The sequence below is a fragment of the Polyodon spathula genome, chromosome 15, assembly GCF_017654505.1.
Source record: "Polyodon spathula isolate WHYD16114869_AA chromosome 15, ASM1765450v1, whole genome shotgun sequence".
NCBI lineage: Eukaryota > Metazoa > Chordata > Actinopteri > Acipenseriformes > Polyodontidae > Polyodon > Polyodon spathula.
In genome coordinates, this window is record NC_054548.1 from 20,859,137 (window position 1) to 20,885,252 (window position 26,116).

At 33.9% G+C, this 26,116-nt stretch overlaps 1 protein-coding gene across 1 annotated transcript; it reads right to left on the reverse strand.

Annotated features, from left to right (window-relative positions):
* Positions 1–1,262: 1,262 nt before the first annotated feature.
* On the reverse strand, positions 1,263–24,730 carry LOC121327478 (T-box transcription factor TBX15-like). Its single transcript, XM_041271552.1, has 8 exons — positions 24,288–24,730; positions 17,845–18,052; positions 13,811–13,912; positions 12,005–12,176; positions 10,780–10,947; positions 9,761–9,825; positions 5,114–5,211; positions 1,263–3,141 (listed from the first exon to the last, which is right to left on the reverse strand). Exons 1-8 carry the CDS (start codon positions 24,487–24,489, stop codon positions 2,360–2,362), a joined length of 1,797 nt encoding a protein of 598 aa, XP_041127486.1. The 5' UTR covers positions 24,490–24,730; the 3' UTR covers positions 1,263–2,359.
* Positions 24,731–26,116: the final 1,386 nt, after the last annotated feature.

The following is a 26,116-nucleotide window of genomic DNA, read 5'->3' on the forward strand; positions in this document are numbered from 1 at the left end:
ACACTGCTGCACGTGACACCAGGCAGACTGCTGCCCAGCCCCCTGAGCAGCTGCTGTCTGTAAAAGTTAGCTTGGGGAAACTCTCGAGTGAAATAATTAATAGGCGCATCCATTAACTTTTATCAGGGTGCACCATGCTGTTACCTGACTGGAAAGAATGAATATGCTAGTTCCAGGACTGCTGCCAAAATATAAACGTTACGCCACAATTCGGGATTGATCAGAGTTGCCTAAAGCAGTTAACAATTCCAAAAACGTACTAAAACTTCTTTCAAGTGATCCAGGAAGATAGGAAAAAGCATAGCAAAGTTCAACATGATCCAGGTATTGTTATAACTTTTACAGATGTGACACTGGCTCTTTAAATAAAGTGTTTCAATAATGATGCTCTTACCCCAAGATGGCAGAAAAAGCCCACTCTTGCTTTGGCAATTTGTCCTGTTCGGATATATGTTAATTTCAATATTATTTTAGGCATAAGTAATTCATTAAAAAAAACAAACAACAAAAAAAAAAAACAAACAAGAATCGATTGTTGTCAGAGAAGGATTTCAATAAAGATTCAGTACAATAGCTGCAAATTCCATTCTGGGATTCTAGTTAGAATTTTAGTTTAAAGAAAGTATGGTTAGGAACTTCATAATGACCCTAAAATTGAAACTTGGCACCATTTTAGAATTGTTTTTTATTATGGTACTTGCTTGTGGTTTTAATGTGAGTCATTGGACACCGCAAAAAAACTGCCTGTGCTTGCATAACCTTTCACATTTCTATAAACCTTGAGATTAATCTATCTAATCTACCTCAGAGTGGAAGTTCCTAATAAGTTCCTAATATCAATCATATATATATTATATTATATATATATATAATATTATATATATATATATATATATATATATATATATATATATATGTATATATATATATCCTGTACAATAACAAAAATAATGGCATATATTAAATACCACCTAGACCAGAGAATAAATAATTTGACCTTGTTGATCACAAAAGATATGGTCCATTTTACTTATACTCAAGTGTTGTTCTTTTCCACTGAAAAGGTGGCAGTATTTTGGTTGCTGATCATCTTTATTGAGATCATCAGTTCAATCTTTATCCCTGCATCACTTCTTTGGTCTGCAGTCGCAGGTCGGTTCCCCAGATACTTTTGAACAACTAGAACACCATCAGTCTTCTCAAGAAAACAAGTTGTATTTTATACATTGTTAATAATGCATTCAAATCAATCAGAATTATCATTCAGATGTCTTAAAATGTTTATTGAGCATTGTTTTTGTTCTTTTCCCCACTATGCATAGGCCTTTTTTATACATCTGTTTTTTTTTTTTTTAAGTTTGTTTTTACATTTTACATACATCTTACTAGCCTTTTTGAATCTATATACTTGCATTAATGCTAGGCACATAAATACATTTATCTACAATACATCAAAACTTTTATAATTCTGTCTCGTATTACTTTTTGCACACAACTTAAAGCCGTTGCTTTCACCAGGATGTATTTTAGACATTCCTACAATGCATCTGACAAAGCAAGAGTTTTAAATATTTCTGGGTACTGGGAAATGGAATAGCATATTTTGAGACTCAATCATACCATTTATCTTAATTACATGATCCTCTGTCTATCTGGTTTCTCAGGACAGTCCCTGTGTAATGCTACTAAATATTTTCATTTCCTCTCTCCCAGTTTTAAATTCAGAAGCTGAAATAGTTAATATGTTTTCCACTTATAGTAGAATTATATTCGCTAGATCTTCAAACAAGAAACATCATTCCAAAAATGGCTGTAAACCACACTTTTTAATCTTCGGGATCCTAGAATTCACTGTTTGCTGTCTAAACCAAAGACATGTAGTCCATTCTTTTTTAGTTGGTGAAGGTTTCATTTCAAATGATCCATGCAGGGTGATATATTCATATACTTAGTTCCCAGGTTTAAAAATGTGTCATAAAGGACTGTCCACTTTATAATGGCTCAGGCATGGACTCTTATCACAGCAACAGAAGCAGGTCTATCGTATTGTACATGTGTTGTTGACCACCACCCCCACCCCGCCCACAAGAAAGTGTGTGAGTTGATCTTGCCTTTCCAGTTCCTTGTTGGGGCTGCTGAAGACCATCACGAAATTACCGTAGATACACTTTCCAGCAGCAGATTTTCTTCTTATATTTATTTTCATTTTTCTTAATTTAAATGCTAATCTCTTCGAGGGTTTCAGACAAAGCAGAGGAAAGAGGTTCTTTCTCACCCCTTCGTGTTGCTGAATCACGTATAACAACCATGTTTCCTTCATTTGAGTACAAGAAAACAAAATCCCTAATGATGATCTTGTTTACACCATGTGTACTGACATTTGTGAGGAGGGGCCTGGTACAGTTCCATACTGACGGCTGTCGCAGGTATTTGCGCTCTGCTGGGAAGAAGACGTGTTGCTGATCATGTGCATCCCATCCATCCCGGTTGATAGGTATTGCCTGTCTCCAAAGGGACCATTAGAGGAAGGCGAGCAGAGTATACTGTTCTGTGATGCTGTCAGTTTCTCTGGACTGGTGGCCAGTCTTGGAGTACCTGGGAAATTATATCCATAGAGGTTGTATGGATTGTGCAGGGAGAACGCATTGTAAGATCCCTGTTGCATGTGGCTTCCACTGAACATGTGGGAAGAGGAGCTGGAGGCAGAACCTCCTGCCTGCATGACATACTGGAGCTGAGAGGTGGGGAAGGAACCCAGTTGGCCACTGTAGGTGTCCATCTTGCTGTTGCCAGGCAAAGCAGCAGGAGAGGCCTGCATTCCAGAAATTAAAGATGGAGTCCTCTGAGGCACGGCATTTTCGAAGGACTGACTGGAGGAAGTGCTTCCAGTTTGTAACCTGCCGTATGAGCCGTCCCCTAAGCCCGGGTAACTTTGAAGGGCCGCCATGTTGCTTCTGGCACAGGCCGGGTATTCTGAGAGGTTGAGATTGCATAGCTGGCTCTCCCTGCAGCCCACATTAAAGGTGTTGGGTGCCAGGTGAAAGGTGGGAGGAGAGCAGGAAGGAGAAAGGAGATGGGAAGAGGCAGATGGAGATGGCGTACCAGTGCTGGATGCTGTTGGAGATGTTCCTGTGCTTCCCCCTGAAAAAACAAATCAAACATCAATATCCGTAAACATCAATTATCAGTAAATCCGATATGTAAGTCAGATTTTAAGACATGTGATAATTAACTCATGTATTCAAGCATAATGGGGTATGTTGTTTTTAGCATGGGCCCAAAACCAAAATCGTATTCGTATTCTTAATTTGTGCTTTGCCCCTGCACCCCTGAAGTTTACAAGCTGTGTCAGGGGAAGGACTTATTTTGTATTATAGTAAAATTAAGTGTTTTGCAGGACTACCTGATAAGCTAAGAAAAAAGAATATGAATTGGACTGCTTTCTGCATTTTTTAAACCTTTAAAAGTATTACATCATATTGGCTTGCTTCGTCTTCAATATGTCAAGATTTTAGAACCTTGCTAACACTGTGTGAAATGAGGCACATCTTTTTATTAATGAGATTTTGGCCGAGGTTCTTTTTTTTTTTGATCAAAATTTAGTTCAAACTCCTTCGTAAGTAAATAATTCAATCCATTCTTGGCTTGCCTTGCCCTAGCACCATGTGCATTCAATAATAACTATGTGCTGTGTTTTTGCCATGAGTATGATATTGTGGTGATGTCATGCTGAACATTTTAAGTTTTTCCTGTATTGTCATGTCTGAACAGAAGAAAGTGCTTTTGAAACTCAGAAGTCCACATTAAGAGCCATGCACCAGTGTCGAGGCAATTCAGTCTCTAGCCTGCCAGCTTGCCACAAATTCAGACTGCCTCAGAAGGGCATTCTGACTCAAAATATGTAACTATGTATCTATGCGCATTTATCCTTACAAATTAATGTCAAGGATATTTGACTATTGAAATCTTGCCTGAATACCTTCTTGACCCAAAGAGCACAGTTTCATGTTCAGGTTTTTGTGTGGCTATGGTTTTATGCATCATTCTTGGAAGTGTATAGAAAACATTGCCATGTCATTGTTGTATATTTACTGTTATTGGAAATTCAAACAAAACTAAACTAAACAAAAAAACACAGCAAATGTTTGGCTTGTTCAATAAAATCCTACTGTATATAAAGCAAGGCCGGCTCCATACTGTGAATATTTTCTACTTACCATGTATATATTCTAGAAATGCAGTATCAAATATTAATATTAATGTTACATATTGCAGTAATTGTATTAGACCCAGTCCTGAGAAAACCACTTGGGCATAAATTTCAATATAAATTGATCACACAGTTTAAATGTCTTGTGTGTCTGTATGTGTGTGCATGTGTGTGTCCGTGTGTGTGTGTGTGTGCATGTGTGTGTGTTTAATTTTACTCATATTTTAAGTTCTAGGTGATAAATACAATTATACAAACTTCAAGGATGTCTTTGTTAATGTCTTTTGTGCTATAGAATACTGTGATCTAAAACAAGTTTTGACAAGAAGTCTAAGCTCTAGAAGTGTTTTTTTTTTTTTTTTTTAGGTAAAAGGTAAAAGCTTACCTCAATGGAAAAAAACAAACAAACAAACAATGAAGATGTTTTTAAACCAGCAAGAAACAGCCAAGAACATCAATTTAGTTATATATGTAAACTCTTGCTCAAAAGTAGAAATAAACTCCATAACTCATTGACTGACTGGTGACACGGTCAACACAAAAACCAACATATGCATAACCATAATCATATTTCAATTTTAGATATGCTGTAGCAAGCAGGATTCATTATTGAAGTGAATATATTAAGATATTATTTCATACCTATATATGATAGATGCCCTGCACATGGAAATTGTGCACATACAAAATGTATATATTTGTATTAGGGCAGGAATGTTGGTTTAGAAGTTTTGTTTTTATTAAAAATAAAAGTGTGCTCCTCTGTCCTGCCTTTACTATTCCAGCTGAAAGCTTGCCTTGACTGCAACATTAACTTTCCACACTATCTATTTATCTATCCAGGAGCTTTATACGACATCAATCAGTAATCAGACATTTTAACAAGCCCACTGGTTTACACACCTTGTTGTTTCTGCATGGTGGTAAAATCCTCAAAGGTGAGGGTCCGAACTGGGGGTCTCCAAAAAGCATATGTCTCCATGATGGCTTCCAGGCCAGTTCTGTAGGACGGAGAGAGAGAGAGAGAGAGAGAGAGAGAGAGAGAGAGAGAGAGAGAGAGAGAGAGAGAGAGAGAGAGCTTTATCCAAAAGGGAGCGATTAAGAGGGACAACTTTACTACATGTATAAATCTCCATGATGTTTTATATCTAAACAACTCCCAATTCCCTGTTCCATTTCATACTGATTTATATTCTTTGCTGGTCACGTTACTGCAGAAAACACACATTTTAAATGTTTTCTTTTTTTTCATTCAGATGATAATTCACTGGCAATTTGACATGTTGAGCTCCTGTTAGTTTTAAATGGCTGGGATTGCAATTAGACAAATTATACTAGCTAATTAGACAAGCATGCGCTGCCTCCCTAGACATTCCCTATTTTATTAAAATATACAGCCATGGCCAAAAGTTTAGCATCACCCTATAGAATTAAACCTGCTGAATTATGATACGCTAACATATTGAATTACATACCACGCTGTAAATTTCCATATAATTAACAAAAAACTGAAATGTGACATGAAATACTGTACTACAGGTAGACTTTTGCAATACCATTTTGCAGTTTCTTTGATTAGATAATGCTAAATAAAATATCTAAATTATGTTCACACAAACACACACAGAAGTTCTGGCAGCTGTAGGCCCACATATAGATACACTTACAGAATAAAGATTATTTTAAATATGAAGGCACAATAGAAACTATTAAATATAAGAACAATCCCATTAATCTTTTATACAACTAAAAGCATTTCTCAGTTATTGTATTTAAAGACAATGAAAGAAAATCTGGATACTGCAGCATAATTGAGAAGGATAATCAAAATAGATCTAAAGCATTAAAAATAAGAGTTTAAAGTAAATAATAAAATGCAAAATAGAGAATCAAACATGAATAGGGCAGAGAATTCAAAACATAAAAATAGGGGACCCAAAAATGGAAATGGTACCAAATACAGTAAAGATAAAACAGAAGACATAGTATTTAATTTATCAAGTAAAAATGTAACCACATCCCAAAAAGCAATATTAAATAAAGGACTTAATAAAAGGAGTGGGAGAGACACATGAGATTTGCAGAATATTTTTTCAATGAAAATATCTCAGATTCAGAGGGTAATTATGAGCATAGGATTAAGGTTAATAGTACAAGCACTTGGACTCCTCTGGATGGAAGAGATAAATGGTTAGATATATATATATATATATATATATATATATATATATATATATATATATATATATATATATATATATATATAATGAAGTAGTTAAACAAGAAATTATAGTAGGACTAAAGAAAATAAATGTAAACTTAATTTAAACCAATATTGAAGAACAAGATATGACTGAGTTGTTAAATGATGATGATATAAATATAAGACCAGCAGATAAAGGTTTGGGAACAGTGATAATGAACACAGATGATTATATGAAATCTGTAGAATGTCAATTAAATAATATAGATACATATGAAGAAGTTAAAAGTAATAAGATCAATAAATCGGTAAAAGAGGTTAAGGAAATTGCAGAGAAACTATACAATAAAGGCATTATATCAAAATAATTAAAACAAATACATGCAGCCATATAATGCAAGAACAGGCCTAGCAAGAGGAAATCCTAAAATGCACAAAGAAAAGCATCCGATAATAGACTAGATAAATCAATACCAACAGCAGAAGTGCTGAACATGATCAACTTAGTTTTAGAAAACAGTTATTTTACATTTGTTGATAAAAATTACAAACAAAACAATGGTACAGCAATAGGATCTAAATTAGGAATGTATTTTGCTAGTACATACATGGGGAAATGTGAAGAATAACCACTTTGAAAATTGGAAAGACAATCTCTAGAATACATTTGGTTTGTTGGGGTTTGGGCACGTGAAGAAGAATCTCTTTTCCAGTTTCATAAAACGGCAAATGAAATACACAGTGATATTAAGGTGGACCTTCAAAAGAAAGTGATTATGTAAAACAAAGAAATGTATTAAAAACACATTTTTAAAAAAGAGGATACAAAGAAAGAATTATAGAAATGGAGTTAAGAAAAGTGGATAAACTAAAAAGAGATGATCTACTAGATTATAAAAATAGAGATAAAAAGGTCAAAAGAGTCCCATTAGTAATGACTTAAACTAAACTTTTGCCTAATATTACTAAGATAGTTTGGAAAAAAAATTAAAAAGTATTTCTTAAGGCCCCAGTTGTAGTATGCAAACGAGAAGCTAATTTAGGTGATATTTTAGTTCACATTAAGCATAAAAGAATAATTGACAGAATAGGTTCTACAAATAATTGCACTTTTACATGTAAAGTGTGTAAATACATGGACAAAGTAAAAATCTAATTAAAAATAAGAACAACACATATCCACTAAAAACTAATATCTACTGTAAAATAGCAACGTTGTTTATGGAATAGCCTGTGAAAAATGTGATGAAATAAAATATGTTGGAGAGACTGGAACAACTTTATATAAAAGAATTCAGAACCACCTTTCATTAATTAGAAATTAAAAAAAAAATGAATGAACCAACAGTACAGCACGTCACCAGTCAAGGTGACACATAGAAGAATAAAAGAAAGAAAATGGATAAATAGACTGAACACGATTATGCCAGCGGGACCCAACAGAAAAGAATGAGTGAGAAGATGGAGAAACTAATCTTGGAGGTCGAAAAGAACACACTGCTGTACGACAAGAGCAGCAATCTTTTCAAGGATTCGAAGAAAAAGAAAGACATGTGGATTGCAAAGATAAAACAGGAGTCGGTGTTGAGTTCTGTTTGAATTTATTATGCACGCTTGTGCGTATATAATATTATTGTTTTTTCCCCTTTGCTTTTAGTGTACAGTTTTTTCAAGTGAATGAAATCGAAAATATAATTAGGCAGAGGTGTATTTGAATTAAATTACTAATACTGACGGTACTTTAGCAATACGTGTTGGGATACGATGGCCTATATTCACAGTGGCCATTTTCTACAAATTCGCCATCACTTTTTCTAAAACGCATTTATAAAGTACTGTCAGTATGAGAAATTTAATTCAAATACACCTCAGCCTAATAATATTTTCTGTCATTTTAGATAATTTTTTTCTGAAGGCTCTAAATGTCCATGTAAAATATATGAAATAACTTTCTCATACTCAGCATCTATATAAATAAACCATATCTAATGTGTTTATAGCCTTCAGAAAAAAATAATGCTACTGAATTTGTGGAAAGCGTTTTGTGTCTATAGGCTGATGTTCCAAAGCAGTTAACTTTATTTTCGGGAGCAATGTGGAATCGCAAGATCAACACTTATTGAAAAAAAAACAAAACAAAACAAAAAAAAACAACTGCTATATCTGTCCTCATGTCATCCGTCTCCTGGAGGTGAAAGGCTCATCACCTTGGAAACAAGGTTAAACACAACTATGACATTGAGCAATTGTAGTGTTCCAGAAATGTGAATGACATGTGTTTAGTGACTCCTCCTCCTCCTCCTCCTACTACTAATAATAATATTAATAATAAAGCACATAACTCCACCGTGCCTTCTGTTGATCAAATACAACAGGAGTATGTTCCTCATCACTGTCCCTCTGCTTGCTGCAAATACAAGTGGGCATGTACTAAAACGTTGATTGGCGTTTGCTGTACAATATATCTGAGCCCTTTTTTGTTCTGGTTTGACCGCTCCATAAACGATTTATGGTTATGGTTATGGTTATGATTGTAGTTATCGTTATCATTCCAAGTGTGACCGGGGCTTCAGTGATATCCTTAGCAACCATATTTTTGAACTTCCTGTATGGAAAATGATCATAAAGGCTTTTTCAGCTCTATATGCCAACTGCATTTTAATATACTTTTAAAAGTATCAGCTTTTTTTATATATATCTTTTCATCTTTAGTTTTTTTCTGCAATAAAATGTTCATGATATTCCATAAATCAGACCCTCTTTTGTTTGAAAAATAAAAAAAGATGTCTCAATATCTAATATAATTGGATCCAGATGGATTTTCTTTCATATGCACAGGGTATGTTTCTGTATTTCAGGCAAAATAAAGATCAAGAACTGTGTGTTATCAGCCCAAAGATCTGATATTGCACACAAAACATACAGTATATGCCTAATTATGAAACAGTACTGTATACAGTAAAATAACATAATAATAATAATAATAATAATAATAATAATAATAATAATAATAATAATAATAATAATAATAATAATAATAATATCCATTACATTTTACAATTACTTTCAGAATCATATGTATTATCCTTGATGTTAACCAAATAAAAAATATACTGTAGTAGATTTTGTAAGGAAAGATGCAATCAAATAGCAAAAAAGGAAAAAAAATCAATACATTAATGGAGCACTTCATGATTAACGTCTGTATACATAGGCCTACATACAGTAGATGACAGAACTACTGTATGAATTAATACAAATCATAAGGTAACATTAGTTAGTACATTATTAGTGCTAATCTGGGCCTGTGAAGCCAGCCGTTAGTGTCTGTGGAATAGCACAATTACCTGTTTCTTCCCGAGTCCCTGAATCCTTTAGCAAAAGGGTTTCTATCAATTTTTAACCTGGTGATCTGCATGTAAAAGAGAAAATGTAATATAAATACTAAATTCATGCAGCAATTAACTATAATCACACATCCACTGTGTGCCAGATAAAAGCATTTGAGTGAGATAGTGTATGAGAAGTACAATCTGCATTTAGTAACTAATGAAATATATACTTAAGCCAGCCCCAGCCACGGCTTTGCTCATTAAGATAATCAAACAGTAGCAGGGATAGTTCTGCCTGGAATCATTTTCTTCATTTCCCATTTAACGAGCACAGAAAGTTTCTGCTTGGCTTGGGTCAGCTGAAATAATTGCATTTAAAGAAAACTCACATATAACGTGATGAAACACTGTATACCATAAACGCACGGGCGGGGCAATAAAGTTTAAATCACATAATAACACCCCCCACCCCCCCCCCCCCCCCCCCCCCCCCAAAAAAAAAAAAAACAAAACAAAAACCACCCATACATTATATTAAAAAACGTAGCTCCAGATTTAAACTTAAGCAAACTCTTTGAAAATATGAATCAATACAATCATTTGTATGTCTGTGTATCTCTCAGTGTGTACGTGTGTCTGTTTCTTGTTTTTTAAAAAGAGAAAAGCATCTATTGACTTTACAAATTTAGCATCAAATGTCTAAGTAATATAACTGAAGCACGGTTGTTTATTTCTGAATTTTTTACGTTACTGTTGTATTGTTGTCTTTCAAAAATGTTAATTAAAACAAATAGCTATTAAAAAGAGCAGTGGTGTCTCTTAGAAACTGGATATAACTATGTTTGCTATTAGGACATTATTATTTGTATATGCATAGGCTGCTTTTTTTAGGGCTTTATGTGAAGAATGTAACTTTACTTCATGAAGTAATGCGGTACGAGACAGCAGAAAGTGTAGACAAGAGCAATGCAGGTGCCTTCTTTCCTGCGGATGAGTCCAGAGGTGATGTAAAGAGAGACTCTGCAATACCTCACCTGTTGGTTCTGGTAAGCAGTGACAGTGGTGAACACAGTCTCTGGAAAGCTGAATGTTTTCACCCCTTCTCCTACAGGGACAGGTTTAGTTGGTGAGAGGTCGCTGCTAAAATCCTTTCGAATGACATGAACCCGCGGCTGGTACTTGTGCATGGAGTGAAGAATTATCTGAAATCAAAAACATACAGATCTGTAATGAATGTGGGCACACATGGATAGGGCCATTATATTTTCAGTAGTATTTAAGGCTGAATAGCATTGGCAGTGTGAACAATCAAAAGATTTCACACAAGTGCAATCGTGTTAAATCTGGATGGTTAAACTTTCCCTGGAGCCTGAACTTTGGTTTTAATTAGTGGCAAAATGAGTGCAGTCCCTTCAGTGCCTGTTATCTTTTTGACAACGTGGGCAACAATCCTTACACTAACAGTGCACTAGAGTGGACATTTTTAAAAGAGCTTTGAAACAGACTTTAAAGTTATGTGTAAAAAGTTGTCAGGATGTTAACAATGAAAAGAAAAAAATGACAGGTATGTTATTTAAACAGCTGTAGCAGGAGTGTATCGATTTTGAAGGCCCTTTTCCCAGCCTCACTGCATCTTTAAAAGTCACTTTACTAGAATATAAACTAAAATGAAAGAAAAGACAAAGGGCCCTGGCTGCAGACATAGTTATTAAATGACTGCATGTAATAACTATGTGTCTTTTTGCTTCAGATACCATATGTGGACCTCTATTTACAGTAAATCACAAGACTCCAGGTCAGGATCATTAAGAAAATAATTATTTTAAATGAGACTGAAGATTCCCTGTATACAGAACAGACAGGGGTGATTTGCATATTGTGCAGCAATCAAGAGATGTATTTAATGTGTATGAAAGTACAAACAAACCAAAAAATCAGTCTTTGATAGCCCTTGACTGTAAAATGATAGAGAAAATACAGCATTTTAAACTGAATGAAACCCATTCTATATATAACTATATCACATCATTATTGGGGTACACAGCAGCATTGTTAAATTCCTCATGGAAATATCAGGGCAATCATATATATATATATATATATATATATATATATATATATATATATATATATATATATATATATATATATATATATATATATGGGCAGAATGCCACGCAACTCTATGAAAACTCCTGTAGCACCATTCTACTCTTTGAAGCGTCTCTGACAAGCTGACCAATAGCGGTTTGGACTCACATGTCCTTGATCGTCCAGCTCATTGTTGGTCAGCTTGAGTTTGTCGAAGCTGACCACCTGTCTCATCCAAGTATCTCCTGAGGCCAGTGAGTCGGGATGGATGTAAACCCGAGGAGGGACTGGGGAGTCTGCGTTGCCTGCAACCATCCACTTCGAGCTGTGATACACGTACCTGAAGGAGGGAGGGTGGAATTCAATAGAGAAATTAAAACAACTGAGGCACTCAATGCAACTGTTGTAAAAATCCCATTTTCATCACGAGATGCAATTTCTTTGTTTTGCAGAGTGAAGCTTTATTTTCGAAACTTGATGGCATGATTTGTGTATTGATAGAACAGTGTGAAAGGCCTGGGAGTAATGTCTCATGCAACAATAAATACACAAGCACAACTTTTTCTTCATTCTTTTTACAAGTCATGCAATGTAATTTCAAACAAATAAAATAGATAAATACATTGCAATCACATAAACAGCCTTGCGAGCTTCATTCGAATCCAATCAGGATATCTATATTTAGAAAAGCTGTTCAGTTCTACAATCATGTTAGTGGGAAATGGGTTTATTCTAAACTTAAAACTTTAATGCAACAAACAAAGCTTTGCTAAGTTCTTGCTTTAAAAATCTTAAAATGTAACCTTTACAAAAAGCACTACTGGTATTCAAAACTGAAATGATACTGACAGTAGGCCTACAGTACAGTCTATCCTTCCCTGCCAATGCAAAGTGTTCCTCCACCACGTTTTAAGAATGGTACACCACCAAAGATAGCAAAGCAGCTGTTTGACTTTAGCTCTGGCCCTGTTTATAGTTTAGCCACTTAGCTTTTTGCTTCAGTCCCAGCCATTGCTAAAGGGTAAAACTCACAAAACTCACACTTCATTTTTTTTTTGTTATTGCTTGTGTGCATTAAATGCTCTCCTGCTGAGAATCTCAAGCATTTCCATAATTTCCTGTTTAGAGCTCTGTTTATGGTTATGGTCTGCATAACGGAAAGTGTTAAAGGAGAAACCTAACCCTGAAACAGAACTGGAAATTTGATTATCCTCTTTCATCTTCCATAAATCTGCCATCTGGCACAAGCACAATCAATAAAGAAAGGAGTTTATATGACACTGTCCTGGAAAGATGTAAACTCCCACTTCCTTATATACACATGCAAAAGACGCTGCCTACTCAGGACGTCTTTCTAGCAGGTAGCAATCCCCCAATACAGTCGTGCCAAGACAGCGTGTGTACTTGCGTACACATCTTTGTGACTTTGTAAGCAGACTTATATGTGAATAATTAAGCATATGAGCAGAAGTGTGCATGCATATCTGCAAGATCACGCTAATGTACGTAAAGGTGTTTAAACAAATGGGCAGGCATTTGTCTATGTGCATATGCAGGCTTGTGCTCTTGTGCGAAAAGCAGATACTGTCATTACTGTAAAGGAACTCCATGGTCAAAATAAATACATAAATATATAAATGTATTATCAGAACAGAAGAATCCATAATCACACAATCTCCCTTTTTAGAGATGATTACATGTACATCTCTGTAAGCATTTTAACACCATATTCATATACACATATATAAATATGCCTTATGAGTAATCAAGGAAATGAACAGTGTTTCCAAATCATCATAACTATTTCATCTTCTTCCATCATTTGCCTGAGAGCCGTGCCGGCCTACAATTATTAGCTCATCACAGTTTGTTTTTGCTCGACTTTAAAATAATTGTAAAACTATAACTTAATAATGGAACAATTAGTTTGGACTCGGTTGGTTTATAACAGCTTTGAAGTATAGGTTGATTTACCTGTATCTCTTGTTGTCCACTGGAACTATATCCATGGCAATGTAGTATTGCTGATGGGGATCGAGGCCCAGGATTTTGACTCTCATCGCTGGAAACATACGCCTGTGAAAAAAACAAGAAAAACCATAAACAATTTAAGATTTGCTTTTAAAACCACTAATTATATATATAATATATATATAATATATATATATATATATATATATATATATATATATATATATATATGTGTGTGTGTGTGTGTGTGTGTGTGTGTGTGTGTGTGTGTGTGTGTGTGTGTGTGTATATATATATATATATATATATATATATATATATATATATATATATATATATAATCATCCTATATATAGTTCAAAGTTTCGTTTAGAGAATATAATATTATATATAATTTATTAAAAAAGTCAAATTTCAGCTTACTGATGACGAACTTACTACACAAGCCAATTGTAACTTTCCATGTTCGGCGCCTTAAGGAAAACTTTGTAAAAATGACTTTTGCCAAACATTTTTTTTAAAAAATCTTTACGGTTAATACTGTAAAAGTATTATGGCTACCGCCGGTTTTTACTATATGATTTTGGCGGCCAAAAAACAATATACTACTGAGTATTGTAGTATTATATATATATACTATATATAATATTGTATATATATAGATATATATATATATATATATATATATATATATATATATATATATATATAATATATTTATATCTCCTGATCTAGCGTAAAAGTGCCGTTGTGTTTATAGTGTGCTATATTTGACAAACTGAAACTCCTGAGGATCGTTTTTATCTCATGTGTATTCTGAAACAAAGACAGCAGGCGGAAGAACATGCTATCCAGTGTGTTTAAAGTCTCAGATGTACAGGATTAATTATGCAATGCTGAGTAAATTATATTTTTGTGACAAAACATGGTACGTTAAATGCTGGATAAACTATAACTTATTTTTGCGGAGAAAAACAATGTCCAGTTAAATTCAAACCACATCGGTTTCACTGAGAACATTCTAGAATTATTTTTTATTTTATTGTATGCGTCATAACAATTTTATTTTCGTATTTCATGATAGTAACATGTTAATCGAGTGAAAAAAAAAAACATAGTAAATGAATAAATACATCTAAAACACGATCTACTTCACCATTTTTTTTTTTTTTTTGATCTAACCGAATACATTTTTTTAATGAATAACTTTTGACAAATATAGGAACTTTTTTACGGAAAAAAACCAAAACAAAACAAAAACAAAAAACTCTTTAAGGTCCGTATAGCCAGCACTTATATATTTAAATACCTCACTATGATAATAACTCCTGCAACAAACAGTGCCTATATTTAACACACGCCGTTCACACTGAATCAAAATCAATGGCAAATTCAACATTATCACCTGGCCATTTGCTTTATACGAGGCAGCGATTACGTTTCAGAACTAAACCAGTGGTGTAGGTATAACAGGTTATCCTTATCGGGTTTCAAGCAAGGCTGCCGTTTTTAATACAGTAACCCTAAAAAAAATTAGCACATGCAGCAGCGCCTATTTGTTTAAATCATTCACCACTGTTATAGTGTTATAACATAATAAAGCGCATATCGTGTACAACATATTTCAAACACATTTCATTTTGGTAACACTTGTGGGTTTTGTGCTTCTAAAGTATATTATCAAACTATTAAAACAATCAAAAAGAATTTGTATAAGATTTATTATTAAACCTCTGACTATAGTGTGCTAAAAAGGCTCAATGCGTGCTGCTTAGAAATGGGGTTCAATTGTGTGTTATATATATATATATATATATATATATATATATATATATATATATATATATATATATATATATATATATATATAAAAAGGGTTAGATTAGCGGTCTTCAGTTAGGCTGTTGGTGCATCTTTGTATCTTCTGTGAAACACACATTTTAGTTTCTTGAAGAACAGCATTATTATTATTATTATTATTATATTATTATTATTATTATTATTATTATTATTATTATTATTATATCTTATTCTTCTTACAGAAAAAAATGTACGTACTTGATGACCCTAATATTGGTTTATAAAATATAAGTTGTATTCAAGCTTTTAAAAAATGATTTAAGTAAAAAAGTTAAACAGTATTTCATTTACTCAAATTTTAAGTAAAATGAGGTTTAAACTTCATTTAACTCAAACTTGTATTTGACTAACAGCCACACCATAGAAAGCATGACGTTTGGGGATTTTAATATTTCGATCACGTGACTATAGTTTCCGCTACTAAGCAGGGTTTGTTTCTGAAAAATAAATGCCAATACCGTTTCTAATGTAACCCTTTAAATAATCCAAATACTTTATAATTATTTTCAATATCAAAAACAAAACTATATAAAAATGCCTTAAAGCTTTTTGAGCATATAATGTAGTATTAGTATAGCATTACGCCGTTTTAAAAGATCCATAAAACCATTTACAGTAGGAATACATTTTCTTATCATGTTTGAATTTCAAACAGGCCCGCCATTTTTATTCCTCAACATATCAGTACATTTAGGCAAGTCCAGCTAATTCTATAAGAACAAGGCAAGTTGTGAAGAAATATATTAGACGGCCCCAATATTGCAACGACCCTCTCTTCTTTCTGCTGAGAGTGTACCCGCTAGCAGCATTTGTTTTATTTGCGATTTTCTATACTTTTTATAACATTCCCTATTGGCGTGTACTTCTTTTAACAGAGTCTGTAAGTTAGCTCTGCTAGTGTAGTTTTTTCTGACTTCACAACTTGTCCCGCGACGGAACATTTCTGTAGACGGCATATGTTCCATGTTTTCTAACATATTTAATATTTGCACTTATTAAACAACGCTTTATAAGTCTATGTAACACAATTATGTGTTTATGACTCAGTTTCAAACGTGTACAATACATGGGCGTATATACAATGCATATACAGCATACTATAAATAGAAAATGCGGTGTTAGGTACTTAACCCTATCTGTCTTGTATAGGACGAATGGTTACGCAAATGTTAATTCCGAGACCATTCAAAACACATTCCTTGTGTCGCGTGGTTCATGTGCGTTCAGAAAAATAATATACAATTTGCTGTCCTAACTGTACTATAGACGACACCAACTACTGGACTGGAATAGAAACAGGTGATAACTGGTCGAAAAACCTGTCATATTTGAACGTATACAATCTCGCAATATAGAAATAAGCTCCAGAATTCAATGTCATTATTTTTATTTTTTAAAATAGTTTAATATCGGTCAAGCAGAGTAAATTTCATTTCATGTGTGCTTTTAAATAAGAGAACGGGTGTGGAAGCCGTTTAATGAATGTTCATTTTCTTGAAAAAATGTTGTGGTAAGTTAAACTCAATATTCTAGATAAAAAGATTACAATAGAAATACGATAATTAATTGCAATCTCTTCCAAGCTGGGTTTTCTTATAAAAGTGTGTTCGTATGTATAAACAACCTCTTGTTTGTATAATGTGTATAAACAGAAGGAAATGACTGCCAACACTTTTCTCATTGATTCGCTGGGCTAGAACACAGCAAACTCAGGGTTAGGCAGCAGGATATTTCAAAGCAAGTGTTGCCTCTGTGAAATACTTTCCAGACAGGTAGGCTGCCTGGGCCACAATGTTCACATGTGAAATGCATGAACTGCAATTCAAATGGTTTATCACTGATAACATGTTTTTTCTTTCATTGACATTTGATTCTGTTCTGCCTATGGCATTTATGCTCCGAGACCAAAATACAAAGAGCGGTAAACCACATGTAAAGGATGTATTTATTTAGTTAGTTGCTAATTCAGTTATGTATTTATTTATTCATTTTAGAATAACAAACTGTGGAGTCAATACTGTACTGCATTTGATGGTTGTTATTTTCATAGTGTATTGGACATGTGACCTTCACATTTCAGGTACAGAGAACAATGCTTTACTGCAAACCTGGATAGATAGACAGATAGATAGATAGAAAGAAAGAATTGAGCTCTTACAAATGTTTGTAAACGTTACCTGCCAGCTTTAGTTATGATCATTTCCGTGCCAATCTCATGGAACCTCTTCCAAAGGTCAGAACACTGCAGCTCCACCTGGATGTCATCCATAGTAAAGGGGGGAGAGGAATCCGAGGGGTTGGGAGCCAGATCTGAGTGGGAGCTAAACAAGCATGAAGTTGTTTCAGCAAGACCCTCAGTGTCAGAACTAGGGCTAGGCTCTGAATCTAACCAGGAGAAAGGAGAAAGAAGCAATTTGAGATTAATTTTGTGTTCTAACTAGGCCATCTCTACTTGCCTTGGTTCATTGTTCCACAAGGGCTTTTTATTTTAGTTTGAGACTGAAGGATAAAGAAAGAGACAAACTTGATTATTCATTTCACCTTCAACCCCTGTGTAAACTTTCTGTAGACAATTATGCTGATTTGAGTTAGTAATAACTGCTGTTAATGAGATGGATTGAATTTGGTGTTTTTTAAAAAATGTTTATATATATATTTAGGGAAAAAAATAAATGCCATAAATGCATTACATATATGCAGTACTGGATCTCAAAATTGCTCTTGTACACGTTTGGCTCATATTAAAGAATAAGTAGCAGGGTTCTGAAAAATGCAGCGTTATACATCCCCACATGTTGGTACAACTGTTTAAATGACATACGTGTCATGTTTATTTTCATTTTTAACACCCTGACACATTTTTACACTTATATCTTTAAAGTCTGTTTCAAAGCTCTTTTCAAAATGTCTGCGCTAGTGCCCTGATAGTTTTGTTTTGTTTTTTTAATTGCTCTTCCTGTAGTGATTTAGAGGACAGATCTCAAACCCCACTGCACTTTTTAAAATGCAGTATTTTTCAAATAAACGCTACTCACTTTTTAATTAAATATTTTAATAAAAATGAAGACTCTATGCATTTCATTAAGAGTTGCAATTAACTCACCCAGAGCAGCTGATGCAGGAAAGCTATTGAAGGTGACTATTCTAATTGAAGATGCAAAAAGCCCTTGTAGGACAATGAACTAAAGCTACCAGAAATGGTCTTCAGATGTATTTTCAAATGCATTTACTGAACCAGGATAGAATCCTTGAGCTATACATCTCATGTTCAAGGGGTCCTGTCTTCAACAGTAAGGCTTGTGGCTATGGACCTTGCTAAACTTAACAGAAACAAGACAAGAATTGGAAACTAAATAACAAGAATGACACATGGCTAAGAGAAAACTCAATTTTTCACACCCCTTCCATTCTACCTTTAAGATTTCCAGGTTCAGGGAGACTAAGATATCACTTTCATTTATAAATGCCGTCAAGCCAATTGATCTGTACACCCAACCTGTTTTAAACCACATTAAGTGTGACCGTCATTGAAAAATCTAAAAAAAAAAAAAAAAATGAAATGCTCAGTTGTCTTCAGTTCATTTTTTTATTAGTTATAATAGTACATGCAGTATTTCAGCTGTGCCATATGCTATGTGTTAAAAAAAAAAAAAATGAATCCAAATAAAAAGACAAAACTAACTTTTAGCAAAAGCGGATTTAACAAAAGACCTTCTGTTACATGAAATATCACTAGCCTGAAACAGGATTTGAAACCGGTTGTATGCAAGTGTATGTTTGAGTTTACAAGGAATAACTAGAAGTATAGATGTGGCATATTTATACGAGAGGTAGCTTTAAAATAGAAAGCTTTATATAATGTACTTCACATTACAGAAAAATAAAACAGTACATTTGCTGATTTACTACACTGATTTACTATTCGAGACAAATGGATGCAGGACACAGTAGTAGAGCACAGTTCCAATATATCACATATAATACATATAATAAACGTCCTGCATCTTAAAACTCTCACTGTAACATTGACTTACCAGGCACCCTAATGTGAATCACTAAAAAGCTCAAGATAATTCATTTTTTTCTGCACAAAACCACAATAATTCCTGCCGCAGCAGATTATATTTTTCATTTAGCTGTCAATGTATCTGAATTATCTTAACATCAGGGATGAAGTATATAGCTCAATAAAAAGTATTAATATGCTGCTAACTAGAGTGAATTCAGACAAAACCCCTGTCTGTGTAAACAGAAAAACTGCCTCCACCCCCATGCAAAATCAAGGTCTGCCCCTTTCACTCACAAAATGAACACCCCCCCCTTATCTCAAAATACCTGTCTTATTTATTTAATTCAAAGTCATGTCTTCACTTTTTTACCCGCTACTCCTGCACCTAATAGTTACTTAAAAGCAGCCATCAGCAACTTCAGAGAAGTCAGAAACGCAATGAGATATCCTCTTTCATAATGGCCTGTGGTGGTCAGACGGTTTGAACACAGATAAAGCCTGCCATGAAAACATGTCTACTTTGACATATGATAAGCATTAAGTTTTGGGTTTTTTTTTTTTTACCTTTCCTGCATATAGACCTTGTACAATGTATATTAAGTTGATTATTTGCTTGGCAACTGATATGGGGACCAAGGCAAAAAAATATTATAATAATAAAGAAAAGAAACAGTAGACTGTTAAAGACAGTCACAATGTGAAAAAGTAACTGCTGGCCATGTCCCATACTGTAAAAAAACATCAGCATGTGTATACTGGAATGGTTTTTTGTACCTAGATTATTTTTTTTTTTATCATCCTTAAACAACTTGCAGTATGTACGCACACAATTATTATTGTGTCAAACGTACCTGAGATCAATGCAGACACTAGCAATATGAATAGCAGCAATGATGAACAGGTACCCAAGGCCTTCTCATTTACAGTCTTTTAAGCGCACGGAACCAACATTCTGAGGTGCTCTCCAAGTGGACAAAACAAAGAATGTTTCAACTCGGCCTTTGCTTCCCTTTGAAAACACTTGAGACCCCACACTCACAGCATTGAACGGGTTTCCTTTTATCAAAGACGCTGTGGTTATTGCAACGCGAGGAATCCTCTGCCACTGTGACTGCTGCCTTCTACCTCCAGGCTAGGGACTGCAGATACTAGAGAAGTGCCGAGCTAGTGGTTAAAGAAACAGGCTTGTAACCAGGAGGTCCCCGGTTGAAATCCCAGCTCAGCCACTGACTCATTGTGTGACCCTGAGCAAGTCACTTAACATCCTTGGGCTTCGCCTCTCAGGTGAGACGTTGTTGTAAGTGACTCTGCAGCTGATGCATAGTTCACACACCCTAGTCTCGTATCTTGTAAAGTGCTTTGTGATGGTGGTCCACTATGAAAAACGCTATATAAAAATTATTATTATTATTATTATTATTATTATTATTATTATTATTATTATTATTATTATTATTATTATTATTATTATTTCCCACACTAGGTTCAAGCTGAGCTCTTCTTGAGGCAGCAGCATAGACAGTGCATTTCATTTATCTTCCAGCATTACTGCAAGATAGTTACTCACAACCTGCTAACATACAGATAGATTATTAATACATTGCCAAGACAGAAGGGAAAAATAAATTGAGGCAGCTAATATGTTTATTGCACTGGGTGTTGATGTTTTAATTTCCACTCTTTTCATCCGTGATGATATTCAGGATTGCTAGAGAGTTTATTAATTTGTCTATCTAGAAGAATAAAGTAACCCCACAGGAAGGAGACAAATGTGGCTATTTATGATAGTTTCATTAGCTGACTTTCATGTACTGCATGCAGTATAAATACAAAAAGAAGGGTGATTGTGCATGGAATTATCAAGGAAGAAGATAGTGCAGAGGGTTTACATCAGAAAAAACAAGAAAACAATCCAAAGAGGTTACAAGAAGCAAAACAGGAAATACAAGGTTTTTTTTGGCTTCTTTTGATCGTATGCTATTTTAAAATGGGTTTAAGACCAGATTCTTATAACATTTCTTCCAGTTTTAGTTTTGAAAGGGTTTTCAGAGGCACGGGAAAGTGAGAAGAGTATTATAATAGTAACCAGTGTACTGAATAATATTTTCTGGAAATTTTGCAACAGCAAAACAAGGAAAACAGGACTTTTAGATATACTGAGAAAAATTGAAAGCTGTATAAATAATATAAAACACATGCCTGTAAATTTAAGACATTTTTTCAACAGAATTTAATAAAATGTCAGAAAATTGTATTTATCATTGAATTATATATATAAATGTATTTAGTAGTTTGGCATAGAAATGTTTTTCAAAATAAGTACAGAGAACTGCTAAAGAGTTCATTTATTGTAACTTAAAAAAATAAATAAACAGTAAACTTAGTGAAACGTAAGCATTCCAACATAACATTGGGAGAATTTTTTTTTTTAATCTGGTATAGAAAATTTTTTTATTTCATTGTTATTATATTATTATTATTAATATTAATTAATATAGTATTATATTAAAATATTATTATTATTATAATTCTTGAACATACTTGTGTTTATTCGGAGGAGAGCCTGTGTGTGATGTAATAGATGTAATTTTGTTTACTAATTTCTGAGCAATATAACCGTAACAGACACGTAAGATGCTGTGCATATTAACAGACCAATTATATTTTTTCACAGGTTTAATTAAAACGAATACGATGTATAGACCAATATTAAAATAAACTAATTTCAACGACATACTCTTCAACTGCACGTCTTTAAAGTCATCGAAAAGGGCATCTAGTCAAAACATCGGTGGTTGAATTGTATTTCAATTTAGTGTTTCTAAATTCAGCCCTACTGAATGTTTAATAGTTATAACTAGGTGTGTAAACCAAGCTTCACTGTGCCAGAGCTAAAGCGAAATGCACTTAAGAATAGCAAACGTACATATATAACATATATGTTGTATATGTATAACATTATACATCTCCAAATGTATAATGTTATACAAGCACACCAGTCGGCGATTTCAAATGATTGCAGTTAATTAATGGGTTAAAACCGGACTGGAAAAAATGTTTAAGATAATGTAGGACTGATAATATGTTACAGTATAAATCCCTCTTTGTTTTCAGAAGCGAGATTCATTGTGAGAGGCTAGGTTGAACAGAAAACTAATTTACACTCAAAATCACATATACCTTGTAAATATTATTACACAGGCCTGTTAGTATTGGTATATTGTGATTTTAATAATTCATAATTGCATTTAACTGAATTATTGTATTGTTTTAATAGACAGCGTTTAAAACGCAGGCCTAGATTTCAATTAGATTGTATATAAACACAGGCAATGCTGTCTCTTTCCTGTAAAAGACGCACATGATTCGTTTTGGTAATAAAGTATAGGCTATTCATAAATTTTACATTAAAAAAATAAAGAAATAAATAAGTAACTCGTTCATTGCATTATAACGTGGAATGAAAATGAATTCGAGGGGAAGTGATAGCTATTCTGTCTCACGAAGCCATTGCGGTCATTTACGGTTCTATTTAAAAAGTAATGCACAGCGATGTTGCTATCCTGTGAAATAAATAAATAAATCATCCCATTTTCAATCTCAAATACTTCAACTAAATCAGAACCGAATCTTATTGTAGGCTACTAGCAGAATAAAGGTTATAATCACAAGCGTTTAACTTTTTGTAAAACAACACAAACGCTGTTACAAAACCAACAAGTTGGGACCTCTTGAGTTATATCTGTGAAGTTTTTTTTAACATCCGTGTTTTGTTGTCTGTTAGAAGGAAGTAAACAAAACAAATTTTAAAAACAAACAAACAAACAAACAAACAAAACAGTGTTAACGTTGCAGGGTAGTAAATGCTACGTGGTTATGACCTTAACTGTATGACTTCCAGCTAGCTCTGCAGAAGCTCTAATTCCTACTTCTCCATCCGTCATCTGACACGGAAAACAGTGTTAATGTTTTTTGACATGGCAGGACAGGCAGCAGATGCATACGTTTTACGTTTATGATAATAATTATAATAAAACATAGTCTGCGCCAATTTGTTCGTAGTTTGTTTTTACAATCTTCAATATATAAAGAGCTCTTATATTAACCAATGGATATAAAAGGGTAACAGCTGTTTGAAAAGCGAAGCATAATTTAATACCTGAGAAATCCCAAGAAAGAAGGCGTGTGCCAGGTGATAAAAACTCTATCGAACAACAGCACACTCTTCTACGGTCTGGAAAGATGTCAAAGCTCCAGAGTTGGATTTAGTATCATGCAATAACACATTTATTAGATTTTTTATTTTTTATTTTTTTATTTCAAAATGTGTTTTTTTTTTTTTTTTTTTTTTTTTTTTTTAATGGATAATAATTATACGGCATCATTGGTGTTTTCAGGGATAACTGTTTTCAATGTATGTTTAATTTTGTAAACATGCACGGTACTGAAGAATAACATGTCTGTAAAAATAGTTTGAAATACGCCTACGCTTATTTGTGATTGGTTATCTAGTGTTAGTTGTAACGTTTGCCTTCGTTTACATTTCTGAACAAGACCAAACTGAACATTAATGATTAAAATGTAAAAGGAAACCGGCATTTTCGCACTAACCCGGGTTGATATCCAAGCACTGACTCGAGTCTTCCCCTTCCTCAAGCTGCCCATTGGGGCTGAGGTTTTCCATGGAAAGACCCAACTCCTTTTCCTCCCAGTCTCTCAGTTTTCTCTTCTTATTTGTCCCAATCAATGCTTCTACTGAAAAAGCATGTGCTCTGGTACTCAGAGCTGCGGCAGATCTTCGTCTGTCACTCATTTTATACCGCGGATCCAGGAAAGAAAAAAAAAAAACTCCTTCCAAAACCAACCAAAAAAACTGCAGCAGGTTAAGATATAGCAAGCAGTTTCCAAACAGTAATCCAGAATACTCAATGTAAAAGCTACATCAACCTTGCTGGTGAGGTGTCATTCCTAACAGGCGTTCTAAAACCTGTCCTAGAATTTCCTTTCACGCTCCTCTTCTTCTGTTTATTTCGGTCTTTAGAGTTGTGTCTCTGATTGATACACACTTCTGTGGAACTATTTTTTTTTTCTCCAAGAGCTAAGGGCAGGCTCGGGGTGTCTGTCAAAATATTTGTGCCCAATGAGGAGTGCGGAAAGCCAGAGAACCAAAAAATGACATCCAATGGCAAGCGAGAGAAACACTTACACTAAGTGCGAAAGGCTTTGGCCAGAAAATAATTCCTGGACCTGCTATCCTGCATTAACCCCATCAGGAACACAGCCGATTTGCAGCAAACCAAGTCCATACATAGTCTCCCCAAAATACATCTCAAGTAATATGCAGTAAACAACATGGAGAATGACCCTGACCCATAGACTAAATTAAGAAGCATCAATCAACAGTGACGTTCAAAAAGGACAGCCACCTAAAATAAATCGAAATACATGCATAAGAAACAAAGAAACAAAACTAATAGGAAATGAGCAGAAGCGAATAATTGTGATAATTGAAAATACATAAATAAATAAATATGCGAACACGTAATCCTGTTAACTTTAGCTCCTTCAGGTTTTTATGGTCAAATAATAATAATAATAATAATAATAATAATAATAATAATAATAATAATAATAATAATTTCTCTAAGCTAAAACAAATATTTGCAATACACAATTTGGATGTTGGAGAGTACATACATTATAGAAGTTACGTTGAAATTCAATATCCACATGCTGATATTGAGCACAAAACGTTTCTACAGCTGTAAGGATATATTTCTAACTTCTCAAGATAGTGGTATTCAAATGTGTTCTATTGTGTGGCTATAGGGACAAGCTATTCCTCTATATCTTTTTTTTTTTTTTTTTAATAGTTTTTATTCACTATCGGGTTCAATCTAAATGTATGCAAGTTCATTGACTGTGGCAGGTGGCTCACCCATTGGAAATGTTAATTAAAGAAAATACAGCAAGCTAGAAGGTGAATTCTTGATCTGTTTTACAAGACTGGAATGGAAGCACCAGGTACCTTAATCACGTTTAATGTGTTTCTTTTTAGATATTGTAAACAAACTATTTGTAATTTAATGGTGAACAAAATACACGACCCTGTAACAGTTTGACGTTTTGTTGTTGTTGTTTGTTTTTTGTTTTTTTGTTATCTTAAGATTACTCTGAAGAATACAATTAGGACAACTATTGATTTCTTGAAAAAGTACAATTGAAGTTTTCTATTACTACCTTTTCGTTACGATTTAACGACATTTTATAAAGTTTATAAATCGCCGACAGAGTTTATTTTTGATAGAGAGAGCGATAATATGTAAGTTAAATAGTTCGTATATTATTAAATCAAGGTAACTATATCAATATGTCCATATAGGCCAATATGATACGATTAGATCTTTACATTCTTAAATGCATACGTTAGTTTATGTTTA

Coding starts and splice junctions, on each gene's coding strand:
- LOC121327478 (XM_041271552.1), bottom strand. CDS start 24,489: ATGAGTGACAGACGAAGATCTGCCGCAGCTCTGAGTACCAGAGCACAT. Junction 18,053..24,287: donor GTGCTTGGATATCAACCCGG/GTTAGTGCGAAA, acceptor TCTCCTGGTTAG/ATTCAGAGCCTAGCCCTAGT. Junction 12,177..13,810: donor GTGGACAACAAGAGATACAG/GTAAATCAACCT, acceptor TCCCTCCTTCAG/GTACGTGTATCACAGCTCGA.